At 41.8% G+C, this 15,532-nt stretch overlaps 1 protein-coding gene across 3 annotated transcripts in view; it reads left to right on the forward strand.

Annotated features, from left to right (window-relative positions):
• ntf3 (neurotrophin 3) overlaps positions 1-3,497 on the forward strand; it is a 53,641-nt gene extending 50,144 nt beyond the window's left edge. For all 3 annotated transcript variants that reach the window (XM_011490875.3, XM_020714203.2, XM_020714204.2), the window contains one exon: positions 1,805-3,497. In XM_011490875.3, coding sequence (XP_011489177.1) covers positions 1,805-2,641 — 837 coding nt within the window. In that variant the 3' untranslated portion in view covers positions 2,642-3,497. The remainder of the gene's footprint in view (positions 1-1,804) is intronic.
• The last annotated feature ends 12,035 nt before the right edge of the window (positions 3,498-15,532 follow it).

Genomic DNA, 15,532 nt, shown 5'->3' on the forward strand with positions numbered 1-15,532 from the left:
AGGAGTATTTTTCAGAATTTTGGTGAATTTACACAAAACAATCACTTAGTGGTAGTCATTAAAAAAAACACATTAATGAAAATGGTTGTTTTTTTTTGTTTTTTTTTAAACATGCTGTTCTGATGATGAAATCGATCTTATTTTCTACGTGGGTGGTCTAATTGTTGGACCTCAAGGTCCCTGCTCTGCTCCATTCTGATTGATTCATCTGCAGACAAATAGATCCATTAACATCTTAGTTTTCCTCGTCTGAGCTGGAATCCAGATCTAAACTGTACGGCTGGATAGCTCCAACGTTGCTTGTCATTTTTGTTGCACCGCTAATGTTAGGTTGGGGTTGTGAGGGGGCTGTAAGCTAGCGGGAGAGCATATAAACAAAGAGATTAGGGTTGTGCCGATGGACGATATCATCGTCCATCGTGATGGGTGACTGACATCCCGATGGAGAGACCACCATCGTGATGCCACGCCCCCGCCACGTTGCGCGTCGACACCATAAGCCGCGGTTACATGTACAAAATATCTTGATGGGATCAATGGTCGGATTAGAATCCAACCGTGTACATGGGCCCAGAAAAATGTTTTCAGAATATAAAAACGTTCACTAAGGTCACAATTTCGGTCGGAATAAATCATTCGCACACGCGCTGTATTCGCACATGCGCAGTTTGAAAACCGGAAGAGGATACAACTTCCGCCGAGCGGCTTTTTTTCCAAACTTTATTGAAGGTAACAATTCAATACAAAACGATAACAGCACCGAGCAGCTATATACATTGACATGTCAGCTCGGTAAAATACAAGATGACCTTCTAAACATGCTTTTAATAATGTTACGGTTATTATGAAACACCTGTTCGCTCATCATTTGAATTTTAATCCGTGTGGTCAGTGCTTTTTCTGAACGTAGCCAGGATTAGCAGTATGCTAACACGGGCTAACAACATTAGCTTTGGGTGGCGCTGCATCCTGTGAATAACATCAGCCTTTATTTAGTCGGGACACGACTGGAAACACAAATCCACGTGATTGATTGAATGTTTTCTAAGGACTGAGCGAAATTTCTGCTTTGAAGCTCAAACCGCTGTGTGTCTGCTGACGATCCGAGCTGTGCTCAGACACACGTTTAGACCCGGTTCTGAGTTTGATAGCTCGTACCCCTAGAGCTGCGGGACGGATCGCAGTCTTAAATCTCCCACACATACCGCTCATGTACCCCCCCCCCCTTCCCATCAAACATAAAGCTGTAACTCCGCCCTCCGCCGGTCCACTTCGCTAGTTAAGTGCGGGAGCGGACCACTTCTTTTCTATTTTGCTTGTTACTTTTTCTGTTAAAGTCACTTCCCTCAGTTTATACTGGATCATCGCGGATTAACCATTAGTTGGGAAATAAAATGAAAAAAGCAAAATAACGAATAGCAGTTATATAAGAAAGAAAAATGTAAAAATACCCCCCCCCCCCCCCCCCCCCCCCGACGATGTCATCGTCCATCCCGATGGTTGACAGCAAACATCGTCAACGGCCAAATTAGGGGACATCGCCCAACCCTAAAAGAGATGACGGGAAGTTACTCAGAGGCAAGTTTCTATTGAGCTACTCCAGCTCTGCAGAAACTGTCTTAGAAAACGAAACAGTCATTTGTCATTTTAAATTTGCCTAAAAACAGCATAACCATAATTAAAAGACCACTGGGAACCGTTTGAAAATAGATCAAAAGATGATCGGAATGAGATTTTCTTGAGATTGAATCATAAAAAAACTTGTGCTGAAACCCTAAATGTCTCTGTGTGTCTGTCTTTCCAGATCCTACAGGTGAATCTAGTGATGTCCATCCTGCTCTATGTGATGGTCCTAGTATACCTATATGGTATCCAGGCAACCAACATGGACAGCAGTCGGCAGGAGCAGCAGCAGTCGAGTCCCGACCCTGTAAACTCTCTCATCACCCAGCTGCTGCAGGCAGATCTGACCCGAGGGAAGACCAGGGTCAACCAGAGCCAGCAGGAGAGAAGCAGAGAAATGGGTTTGAGAGATACTCTACCTCACCTGCAGGACGAAAACTTCCCCTCAGAGGAGCGCGTCGATGTGGAGACGTTGGAGAACGATGACCAGCTGGTGATGCTGTTGAACTCAGAACTCTTCAGGAAGCAGAGGCGGTACAGTTCATCTCGGGTTCTGCTGAGCGAACACCCACCACTGCACCCGCCGCCTCTGTACCCCTCGGATGACTTTGTGAGTGGGGTTATGGACAGGAGTCCGTCATCTAACAAGGCGCGAAAGAAACGTGACATCAAACATAGGAGCTACAGTGCCGAGTTTTCTGTTTGTGACAGCAAAAGCGAGTGGGTGAAAAATAAAACTGACGCCGTGGACGATAAAGGAAACCGTGTAACTGTTCTACGCACTTTTACAGGCCCTAAAGGAAAGGTTTTCAGTCAGTATTTTTATGAGACGTACTGTAACCCTTCCAAGCACAATGTGTGCAGAGGCATTGATAACAAGAACTGGAACTCAAAGTGCAAGACCACACAGACATATGTCCGAGCATTCACACAGACTAATAACAGACCAAGCTGGACTTGGATACGCATCAATACTTCTTGTGTCTGTGCATTGTCAAAGAAACGTCGCAAGACATAAAGGACCGGTACAGACTGTGACACGGACTACCAGTTTGTGGTTGGACTTCCTGTTAGGAATTCCATTTCCTGTTCAATGTACAGGACAGTGTGGTTAACGGCGACACTCTGCTACAACAGTGCTGCTAAAATAACCTTGGGTCCATTTCAATTTTCTGTTAAAAGGCTGTTGAGGAAGAACTGACCTGCGAGGGGCTGAGCATGTGAGGGAGAAGTGTACATATAAATTATTTAAATTATATGAAATGCATGTAGTTTATACATGTTTATCAATCTATATAGGATGTATATTTGTGTTATTTATTGAAATAACATGTCTTCCAAAGGACAGATGTTTAGAAAAAGGAATGAGACAAACTTAATGAAACAGACCGCAACGCAAAGGTGCTTCACAGTTCAACTTTACATGTGCCTTAAGTGGTAAGGTTGCAGAGCAAGAGTATGGTAAGAAAAACTGTTGCCATAAATGTTGTGGTAGTGAACCTAAAAAGTGTTCCTTTGTCAAATATCAAGCCCAAATCCCAAGCATTAAAAAGACGTGGGACTGGATAGAATGTTGCCAGACTTGTACCACCAAATGCAAAAACTGTCTTGCTATGCAATTTCACCGTTTTCACAGCTGACGACAGCTTTATTGTGTTACGCAGAGTCGCTTTCCTTCCATTGGGAGGCAGGGCTGACCAAACCAATCCAAATAAAATTCCTCTTGTGGAGTTATTTGCTGGTGACCGGTGGATTTCAGGAAAACGCCATTCTTTGATTATTCCATTCACCGCCTGGATTTGTCCTATTACTTTCACCTATTGTCATGAGCTATTTTTGTTTCTTCCTTCTAATAAAAATCTCTATTTCATAAAGTGGAACTAATTTAATCTAATACTATTTCAAATGTTAAGGATTTTGTGCATTGGTAGCCAGCTCAAATCAATGGCCGTGTCATCCCAAACACTGAAGAAGTAAACCCAAAGACTTCTCAGTCAAAGTTCAACATGAAAGGGCTGGATTGGGGGTCATAACCCCAAATGGAACAGCTGTGGCCATTGTAGCCCATGGCTCCCTCAGGGGGCGGGCCGAATGCAAACTAATTCAAAAGAATCAAGTTTATGACAAGTTATGGGCAACCCATTGTCCAAAACAATGTTGATCTGCTATGTTTAGTTTCTTTGTTCTATCAAAAGACTAGTATGGACTACTATCTCCAAGCTGACACAAAAAATCAGAAACATGACTCAACGATAAATGGATGTTTGTATGCGGTCACATGACCATATGAGGGGCTGATTTGAAACCAGTTTCTTACTTTAGCAGGAGACATTTGCCATCTTGGCCACATATACAACCAATGCTTTTGAAAAATGTATAAATAGATGACTTAACTTAACCTTGCAGTTGATGGGTAACGCCAAATATGTGAAAATCTGTAACATGTCAATTAAAAGACCATACCTAAAGTTAGTGGGTCATTTTTTAGACAATTATAAGATAAAACAGAATAGCAGAGAAAAATAAATTCCTGTTTACAGTTGGCATAAATGTAAAATCCAAGGATGTAAACAACATTTTTTGTAAAAGTACATTAGGACTGACCCACTGACGTAAGCTTGCTTTTCTTTTGTGGTCAAATAAACTTATGTCTCATGTTACGTTCACACAATGCGCGTTCTGCCTGCTTCCTATAAAGTCTGTACATATACGAGTATATGATTTTTTTTCCATTTTTGGGCTCTACATACAAAAGTGCCGCCATTGAAAGCGTAAGAAAAGTTAAACCAGTTGAACTTTGACTAATCAAAGAATCTGATTGGATAGTTACGTATGAGTAGCGTCCTATACAAAACACAGAAGTACCAACCAATAGTTACAGTTTGTGTCCGACGCCAGTGATATGACACCAAGTCTTTCATATGTTGGTATTGAATGTGGTGCAGAAAAAGTCGAGAGCAAGATTCAACTATGGGAACTACCGCCTTAGAAGCGCTTTACGGTCAAAGTCTTCTTCACCTATGCGCACACACACTGATGGCGGTTACATTGCCTGACACAGGTGCCGACCTATTACCACCAGGAAGCAATATGGGGTCTTGGACACTTCAACACATGGGCAGGCAAGTCGGGAACCGAATCTGCAATCTTCCCATCAGAGGTTGGCAGCTCTATCTCTGCACCTGTAAATGAGAAATTGTTGTCAACCGACCTAAGTAAAGGTTTACCCACAGGCGTACTCTTATTTCGCAGATGCATAAGGTTCCATTAGCCAAAGGAACCAGAACTCAACATTTGGCAAAAACCTTTACCTCAATGATATGGGAGGATAGTGCATCAGTATTTTTTCTTCCTCTCCTACTATAATGTCAGTGAGCTTGATGAACGTGTGCATTGGATGGTGGCACAACTGAATTAATCAAATAAATAAGGATGATTACATGGGACAATCTAGACAAACAAATTACAAAACAACGACTGTCCAGTTATCTGTATTAAATGAATATTAAATGAATATCACTTTGAATAATGACATTTTTTATCCAACATAAACCCATGGCGGTCTTGATTTTGGTAGGCCTTTTTGGAATAACTTTAATGTATTTTTTTTGGTACAATAATCATCTTCCATTGTTTTTTTTGTTTGTTTGTTTTTTGGGTGAGAGGGGGGCTCTATTTACCCCAGTAAGTGTTTTCTACTGCCACCAGATCCAATATTTTGCCTTTGTGTTGCTTTGTTGCTTCCTGCTCTGTCATCTGACCTGTTGTTGGGGGTGTGCAACGCCCCGTCTCTTAAAAATTGTGTTCTTTAAAGATTGATACAGCGGCCGCGTGTGGGCGGAGCTACCAGCTAAAGTTATCGTGTGATCGCTACATGGAGAGGTGTCTGTGTATTTCAATGCATAGTAGACACGGAGAATGTGGAGAGATCAGGTTTATTATTTTGAAGAGTTCTATTTGTTAATCATGTTTCCATGTTTGAGTTCATTAAATCATCCCAGAGAAAGTCTCTGCTTCAACTCCCCCAGTGAAAGCTGCGTCTGAATCTGACGCCCGTGTTTCCATCTCTGCAGAGTTTGAAGCCTACCTGTTTTTCCTCTCTACCTGTTCACCTGTTGTTCATTTCCTCTGCACTTGAGAGTTGTTTTCCCCCGCGCTCCTCAGTGTTTTCCACACAGAGAGTGCAAAATACAGTCATGATAGCAGCAGGTTGACACGATAGTCGGGGCGCTCTGGCGCAAGCGCAGCAGCACAAGGATGAAAGAGCCGCACGCAGGTTAGAGCGGGTTAAGAAAATGAATGGAAGAAGGCCGGTCCGCTGAAGAAATATACAATACTGTACTGCTTTTATTATTAGTCTGAAATATCTTTTATTTTGAGAAATCTTTTATTTTGAAAAATCACCAGATCGGGTGCTAAAGCAGTCCAGTTAGATCCCGTTTTATATATAAATATGTGCGTGTGTGTGCCCACCCCCCACCCCGTTGGGTGGTTTTGGCTGGGTCTGGTGGTTTTCAGATGACTTTTGGGCTGGAAAGCTGTGACTCTATCTGGCAACACTGACCAACCTTCCTTGAGCTCTTTTAACCCTTGTGCTATCTTAGATGACCCCACCCTTGCATTGACGTGTTCTCCCTACCATGACAAAGGTGGATAAAGGTGGAAAGATTTCATGTAATCCATGGACACCAGTGAAGATCACAAATCATTGAAGAAAAAAGGTTCAGAGGACTGTCTAGTGGGTCTAGATGACCCAACTCCCAATGTTAAAGTGCCTAGGATAGCACAAGGATTACCAAAGTAGGAAGTGTAACTCTGCCTGGGACTCAATGGTATGTTCAGTGTTTGACACAACAGCAATAACTAATTAGATGGTGAATCAATAATCATTTATTTTGCTTCCTGGACAGACTTTTTACACTTCAGTTGCAGCATGATGGAGTTATAGTCTGATGCTGCTAATACAATGAGAGAGAAAACTGTGGTTTTCCATGATTCACATAAAATTTTAGAGTTGCATCAAAAGTTGTCCTCTCTGTGCTCTAGTGTGCTAGTGTTTAGCCCTCTTGCCTCACAGCGAAAAGGCCCAGATTCATTTCTCAACTGGGACTTGTCGGAGTGGAACTTGCATGTTCTCTTTATGCATGTGAGGGTTTTCTCTGCCTTCCCCCCCACAGTCTAAAAACCTACCTCATAGAGTAATCGACTGATTTCATTTGTCCCTGAATGTGAGTGTGTTTGTGTGGTCCTACAACCCACTGGTAAACTCTACCCTGCCTTTTCTCAACAGCAGTTGGGTCGAACCAAAAAAAAAAAGGATTTAGCGGGTCCAGAAGATGGATGGAAGAAACCAGCCAACCATTTATTTGCTGGAATTTGAAACAGCGAAACCTCTGCCTTCCGATTCCACATTACAACACAGCCTGCGGCCCCTCCTGCAGATGGTGAACCGACAAGAGTCAGAGCCTGTATTGCTCCTTGAAGATCAGCCCAGATCTACTCCAGTTATGGCTGCCACACACTTCCTAATGGCCCCCCACTAGGAATCCCTGTGAGAGCAAGGACAGCTAGATCTCTGTACGATGTGAATGTTTGCCATGTCAATGAAAAGTTTGAAGTGGGAGGGTGCACTCAATGCTAGACATGAACAAAGTTTGTGTTTGGATACAATTCAGACCTGTAAATAATGCTTACATGTAAAAAATTAAGAAATATCGAAGTACTCTATTCTGGTGCTGTACCATAGATGTACGCTGAAGTAAAGTCTTAGATTCCCTCTCATCATACTCATGGTGTTGGCATCAAAAACACAAAATCTAACAACACAACACATTATTTAACAATAAGGTATGGCTAACATGAACTAAATGAACGTAGTTTAATCCTAACAAGAACTAATAGAGAACAATGACAAAGAGTAAAATTCTACAGTGCATTTACCCCCAATGTGCTTACAGTGGGCAAAGTCTTGATTTACAGTACTTTTTTTTCACTATTCCTTGTTGTTTCCGCAGCAGTTCGTAACACATATGAACTTCTCTTTCACAAAAGGTTATTCTGGAATAGTCAAGACTGCCTAAAAGAACCCACTACCCAGTTATTGCTGGAAAACTATCATTTTAACGACAACAACTAGCAGTATTCCAGCTTGAAGCAGCCTGATTAAAAACCCAATGCCTGCCACAAAACCTTTTTTGGGATCTAAACCTGACAAGCAGCAAGGCATACTTGAGTTACACCCAAAAAACACCTGGGCTTAAGCCAAGCACCCGTTTGCTGACATTGATGCTCTTTTGCATTGTAAAAGTCAGTGGAATGTGAACGACATAAAAGTTGTCTTTACACCAACCGATTAGCAACACACATGCATCGACTGGCCTCGTGCCATACGGCTGGGGTAATTTAGGACCCACTGTTGTAACACATTTTTAAATCTTTATTTATTCAGGGGATGTCCTCTTGGAAATTGTGTTTATTGAGGACACTGTTGACGTGTGCAGTTTCCCACTCACGCCTTGGAGCTACTCACAACAAGACAGACACACCTGTGCCCACTCTGAAGTTCCAACGAAACAATTGGGGTCAACGGCCTTGCTCAAGGGCACCATAGTAGGGCTAATGAGGGTGGGACAAATGTTGATGAGCTTCTGTCCATCCCAGGATTGATGCGGCTGGTCCTGTGAACCACTGACACTTGAACCAGTGGTCCAGGTCAGTAACAATTAGGTCACTGCGATTGGTGATAGCAGGACTAACCTGTTAAAGATTTGGTGAGCAGAAAACACAAACAGCAAATACAAAAATTCCATTTGAAAGTATTGATGCATTAATTGTTAGCAATTTACTCACTATTTACAATATGTTTAAGGAGACAAACTAGACCAAGCCTGTCTTCTGCAAAAGGAAATTAAAAGAGTTCTTGGTTGTTTCGTAACCCTTCAACCTCAGAGCTCTAGCTCCGGGGTTGATGGTTTTTTTTTTAATTCAACACAATTTCCATGATTCCAACTGATCCTGAGTTTAGAAGAACTACTGTGCTGATTTGTAGCGTAAATGTCAGCGCAAAGCTGCTTTACTCCGCTTCAGAATCCAATGTCATCATGGAAATTAAAACGGTTGAGAAGTTAGTATGTTAGTTAGAGTTATCAGCTTGTTTTATTTCGTGTCACCAGCAACATCTCCGGTAGGTCTGTAATGAGTTTCTGAATGTTTCAATATTTGCGATCGATTCCAGAAAATTTTAATACGAATCTTTGTAGGTTGGAGATCGCGGATTTCCAATCTGTATAAATATAGAATATTGTACTGAAAATAAATTTCAGGCAATGTAATTATGGCTCTAAAGTGAAGAATAGTTTGTTAAGCAGAGACTTTTCCTTTAAAATCTTTATGTTTTTATTTGTAATGTTTTGTTAAATCTGATTTCCTGTTCTAGATAAAGGTATAAATGATGGTGATTAGATATATATTTTAATTTCCATTCATTCAGTCAACGGACAGACATAGCCTGAAAGGAACCATGCATACATATTTAGAATAAATAGAAAGAATTCGGGCTGGATTTTTTAAATCGTTGATCTTGACACGTCAAGCAATTCGCATCACCATATAAGTAATAATCCGCAGCCCTAATTTCCAGTATCTAAGGACTTATTTATCAGTTTTTACAGTATAAACAGAACAATCCTGTGTCTTTTATCCAACGACAGCAGTGATAGCAGTAACAATTCCTGATCTTATCTACTGACTTGATGGTCTCTTTAAAATTCATTAAGGTTCTCAAAAGCCACTCTGTTTATTCCTATTATCCTTGTCCTTTACTAAGGGGATGGTGATAAATTCAGTCACATAAGTGATACAACAGCCAATCTGTGCCGATGGGTTTGGTTTACCGCCAGGCAGTGTTGGGAAAAGGCTGGAATGGATCAGGAAAGGCTGTGGCTTCAAGTGACCCGGGGATTTCACAAAGTGTAAAGCTGTTTTAAGGAAATGCTCACTCAAAGCCTGGATCAGGAGTGATAATCCCCTATTATGAAAGCAGATTTACACTTGTCAGGCTACTGAGGAAAGCAGATAAGCAACACGTCCAATGAGTTGACGAGATGGGTGCTTACATTTAAAAGGCTTTGGGTGTACTTGATTATGAAGGACACAGTTGAATTAATTATAAAGAAAGAGACTGCTACAATAAAGCGCCAAACATACACAAATACGACATTTTTTTGTCACTATTAAAAACCATTGTGTCCAGCCAATAAAGTTACGATAAGTAGGGTTTAGAAACATTGTTTGCAGGCTACAGCTTTCCAATAGTTTATGTTTCTGGAGGTCGTTCCAAAAGAGCATAAATCATGTTTTAAAATGGGTGATGTGATGACAGCATCGCCTGCAGGTAGTTTTACTTAGGGATTGTGTCAAAGGTGAGCACAAGGGCAGCCAGAAAGTGATGTTTATCTTTATTTTATAGGAGGATAGAAAAAAAAGGAATGAAATTCCCCCAACAGACAAAAAACTGGAAATCATGCATGCTGGATAAAAATATAAAGACCTGGGATTACACTACGATCTAAGATTCTTAACTTTCTGCATTGTTATCTTGAGTGACGTAGATTTAAAGACGACATACTTATTGCCAAGATGTTATTCCTCTGTCCTTAGTTGACACTTACATGTGTTTTGGGTTTGGTTGTCCCGTGTTAGTTGAGCATGTCGGGCCAATAGAACACCACACCATTATGGTCTGGCATATGTAGATAGATAGATAGATAGTCTTTATTGACATTGCAACATTGTACAACGAGATTAAGGTGCAAAATAGTCAAATAGTAAAAATAAAATCACAATAAATAGTATAAAAACAATATAAAATACGGACTGACTTAAACAGCAGACATAACCCACACACGCGTGAACATTCTGTCATATTTCCATTCATGGCTTGTTCTTTGCAGCGTTTAATGTAGTTATTGCTACGGGATAAAAACTTTCCTTAAATCTGTCAGTCCTTGTTTTGATTGACCTGAACCTTCTCCTTGATGGCAACAGTTCAAAGAGGGAGTGTCTAGGGTGTGAAGTGTCCTTAAGAATCTCCTGGGCTTTTTTGAGGCAGCGCGAGCTGTGGAGTTCTTCAAGAGGGAGGAGAGGGCAGCCGGTGATCCTCTGTGCCGTGTTAATGACCCTCTGGAGAGCTTTCCTCTGAGCCACTGTGCATCTGCTGAACCACACACAAACACAATACGTGAGGATGCTCTCAATGGAGCATCGATAAAAGGACACCAGCAATCTCTGGGAGATGTTGTTCTTCCTAAGCACCCTTAGGAAGTGCAGTCTCTGCTGGGCCTCTTTTAGCAGCTCACAGTTGTTTACTCCCCAGGTTAGATCCTCCTCTATGTGGACCCCCAAGAAGCGGAAGTCTGGCACTCTCTCCACACAGACCCCGCTGATAAACAGTGGAGAAACAGCGGTTTTCTTCCTCCTGAAGTCAATAATGCTTCCTTGGTCTTTGTGGTATTGAGGAGCAGATTGTTCTCCCTACTCCACATCGTCAACTGATCCACCTCGTCTCTATAAGCAGACTCATCCCCCCGTCTTGGAATGCTTATGAGGGACTGACATTGCACTATCTTAAAGACAAGCCCATTGATGAGAAAAACACATCATAATTTATGAAAGGTGTAGGAATGTTGCCTACTAAAAGGCTTTTAGGTCACCTAGAACCTGCCAAAAACCTTCTAATTAACAGATGGTAGGATCTAATTTCATATGTTTGACAACTTTAAATAAAGCCCATTCGGGTTAGCTGTTACAATGGTGCTAAACTGCTTCCAATTAACCAGACTAAACTTTGACGACCTGTGCCAAGTTTAAAGATAACTTTGTGTAATAGTTAGAAATGAGTATTGCAGGGCTTTCCTCCTAAGTGTGTCCAGCAGAGCAGGTCGCTGACACTGAAAGGCGGAAGAAAAGAGAGCAGCTGCCAAAGAACAGATCTAGAGGTGGAAAAAAAGAGCTCAAAGTCTTAAGGGATTTAAGTGCAGCACTGCAGTTGCTGTTGACGTTGGCCCTGGTTGTAAGAGGCTGCACCACATTCAGACATGAAAGTAGAACATGTGGAAATGACAGAGGGTGAGAGCTTCCCGATGTGGATAAACATGAAGGACAAATGAAAAAAAGAGGAAATGGCATGTTAATCACCGCCGGGTTGATTGGCAGGTGAAATGTTCTGAGGTGTGAAGGTAGTTTTGCAGACGATTGAACACCTGGAGCTAAAGGCACCATTGACCACCCACTTGGCCTGTGCATATGTGTGTTTGCTCTGTTCTCAGAGCACATTGACTACATAGGAAACATTGTTTCTGTCATAATGAGCTCTTACTGCAGGAAGGGTGTGTGTACACACAGTCAAACACAAATATACACTCCCTAGTTTTCCCTTTATGAAATCTGGCTTTGTGTTGCAACGTTGAACTGTTAAATCAAAGTCAAATGGACCAATGTGAATCCAGACGTAAAGCCCATCTAATCGAATAAACTTTGCTGCAGTCCACATGTGTTATTTCAAGATTTTTATTTAGCTTTTGATCATGGGTCTCTGCAACTGGAAAGAACTCAAGGTTTACTGGGAAGAGATATGTGTAGGGTCATTGGGCAGTCGAATCTATCATATGGACAGTTTCTACTAGAAGGCCCAATGTAAAAAAAATAAATAAGAAAACCATCCGATTTATGAGCTACAACCAAAAAGAATTGGAGAAAATCTATGTGGAAACATGGTAGATGCAGATCAAGAGGTTTCTAGACAAACTATGACTCATCCGTCGCTTGTTGTTAGATGACCATTTAGCATCATCTCACTTTTGAACTTCGAACACCTATGAACCCGTCATGACTCTCTCTGTGTATATTTATTCATCAATTCATCCATTTCTAAACTCGTTTAATCCCTTTCAGGGTCACCAGAGTTTATCCCAGCTACTGTAAGGCAAAGACGGGCTACACCCTGCCAGGTCGCCACTGACTATCCATCAATCCATAACCTCCCACTTGTCTGGGTTTGGATCATGGGGGCAACAGCAAAGATTCCCAGACTTTTCCTTATTCCTGATCTAAGATATAATCTCTCCATCTTCACTGGGGTCTCCTTCATGGCAGTTACACCTCACTAACAAGCGTTTCAGTGGCAGTGTGGCACAAGTCCAGTGACTACAACTCTATCCTGTCAGTGGAGAAGAGTAACAGCTCTTTCCTGAGATCCTTCTGCATTGCTGCTATGTAGAACCCATCTCTGAGAGAATCCCCCGTCTCTCTGCAAAGGTCTGCAACTGCATAACAAGTTTTTAACTTACCTACCCGAGGGACAGTCCATCACAGCAGCTCCATGGACGTGGTTACCGGCAAAAAATGAGAGGAAAAAATGTTGGGGAAACAGGGAGAAAAAGTACACCACTGCTTCCAAGGCCACAAACAAGACATCGCTTCTACCTTTGATGTTTTTTTTCTAAGGCCACGTGCACACCGGCCTCAGCAACGTGCGCTCAAGCCACCACTTCCAATGAATACGCACGTTTGGGGCTTCTGCATTCAAAACTCCAGCGTTCAAGTTTTTTTCAACAGTTTTCGGGTTCTAAGTACAAAACGCGTGGCGATTGAACGCGCATTGAAAGTTAAACCAGGTCGAACTTTGACCAAACAGGGACTCGGATTGGGTAGTGACATATCGATGACTTCTGTTTTAATTCACGGAAGTACCAACCGTTTGAAAATAAATCATGGAGGAGAAATGAATAATTGCGTTTTGTGCCCGACTGTAATTCTATGACACAAAGTCTTTCATGTATCGGAATAGAGCTGGCAAAGAAAAAAACAGGAGCTAGATTCACCAGATTTGCATCACTTTGACATTTCACTTCAAGCCTCTTCCAACTGTAGGTGGTGGATATGCGCTGGTAAACAGTAAAAACAAAAACAAAAAGAAGAAAAAGCCCCTCCCTGCCTGTCCAGTGTGAACAACATGGGCTAAACGAATGCCCAGTGTGCACATAGCTTTACAGTTCAAGGCCAAAGATGAGGCCAGGACGCAAACTGTGAGGTTAATTGAGAGGTTCGCCTTCTAACTCCTCATCATCTGAGGAACTGATTTGCAATCTGCATTACTGCAGATCCGACACCAATCCATCAGTCGGTGACACGCCCTGCCCCTCTCTCCCTTGTGATCAAAACACTCAGAAACTTAAGCTCCTCCACCAGGTCTAAAGGCTCATTCCTTCACGTAGAGAGTGTGTTCCACTTCTGTTGGAGAGAAACTTGAAGGTGCTGGTTCTCATCTCGCCTGCTTTACATTCAGCTGCGTTTTGAAAGAGCAAGGAGGTCACGACCTGAGACAGCAAACAGCAGAGCCGGGATTCAAAAGCACTTTTGTGCAGCTGTTGCATAACAAAGGAGCAACCAAGATCCATCTTCATGCTGCCTCCACTCCCTGGCTGTCATTCAACAAGATACCGCTGGTGAGTTAAAAGGCAGCTCATGTAGACCAATTCATCCAGTATTAGATATGAATGAGGGTGTAACCTGGGAGACTTCTCTTGGTCAAAATGTGTGACAGGAAGCATAAAGGCATAAAGATTGTAAATATTTCAATTACATCTCTGCAGGCATCTCTGTGTGCATTCACCTACATGGAGCACAGTCTAATAATACCTATCAATAACAGTAAGACATTGCAATAATACACAACGTAAAATAATGCTTTATTTTAAAAATCAAACAAAACAATGCATCTGACCAAAAAGAAAAGCTTAAATGCTGAGGTTTCCTCCAGCCCAAAAAGTTTGGAAAAGGAATCAATAAATGCAGATTAAGCAGAATGAAAAGATCATTTTCAAAGATATTTCTTACCTAACTGTAACGTTATTACGATTCATGTTTTTAACTATTCCAATTTATTGAAACAAAAAGGCTTGTGTCCTATATATATAACGTTATAAGCAATATATTAAAACCTTAACCAATGACCCAAGACCAATGTAGGAAAGTGCAGCAGTTTTTTTTGACGCATAAAGGCATAAATCATGCAAGAGAAAAACCTATAGCACAAAAAAAACGTGAGTTAGTGATTTTTATATGTAAAAAATCACATTTGTTAACGTGAAAGTACTGTATATAGAAAATATGATATAAGGCAAAGAGCTGCATGCAGCTCAAGAGCCGCCTGTTATCCCCCCCCTGCTCTGAAAAATGAAAGTCCCGCCCCCTACCCCATCAGATAAGTCATTCAAATTTCGGCCAATCAGATCAACCAGAAAGGTTACTGCCCCCAAGTGACAAACACACCCCTGAATACCGTCCCCCCCAAGTGACAGAAACGCCCCCTAAACACTGTGCGCAAATCCTGGTGAGGGCGCAACGGAGAACTGACCGCGCGGGATCACGGCTCAGTTAGGATTGCAGGCGTGCAGTTGTAAAATGCGGGGTCGCTCGGTTAGAATTGCGCCTGCGCGGTTGTGAGTTTCGCCCACTCAGTTCCTGAATACGTCCGCTCAGTTGTCTTTACGCTATTTCACTTTATGGCAGAGATGAAACGCTATATAAACTACCCATCCTTAAAAAAAAAAAAAATCAAACTTTATATATAAAAACAAAAGTGCTTCTCATACATTGCGCAACAAAACGCTTCAACACTAAAAAAACATTTAGAAAAAAAATTACAATATTACAATAAAAACCCAACCCATCCTTCACCCACTCCGCTCCGTTAAAACATACGACCCATGACCCCACAATCAATGAATGCTGATAAAAGTAACTACTAACAGAAATTGAAGGCTTGACTCTGCTGTGAGGAAACTGTATTTGAGAATCTCTTCATACCAGGAGCAGCTCGGCCGTAAGAACATGGCCACAGTGCCCTCCC

Source organism: Oryzias latipes, chromosome 23, assembly GCF_002234675.1.
Source record: "Oryzias latipes chromosome 23, ASM223467v1".
Taxonomy (NCBI): Eukaryota; Metazoa; Chordata; class Actinopteri; order Beloniformes; family Adrianichthyidae; genus Oryzias; species Oryzias latipes.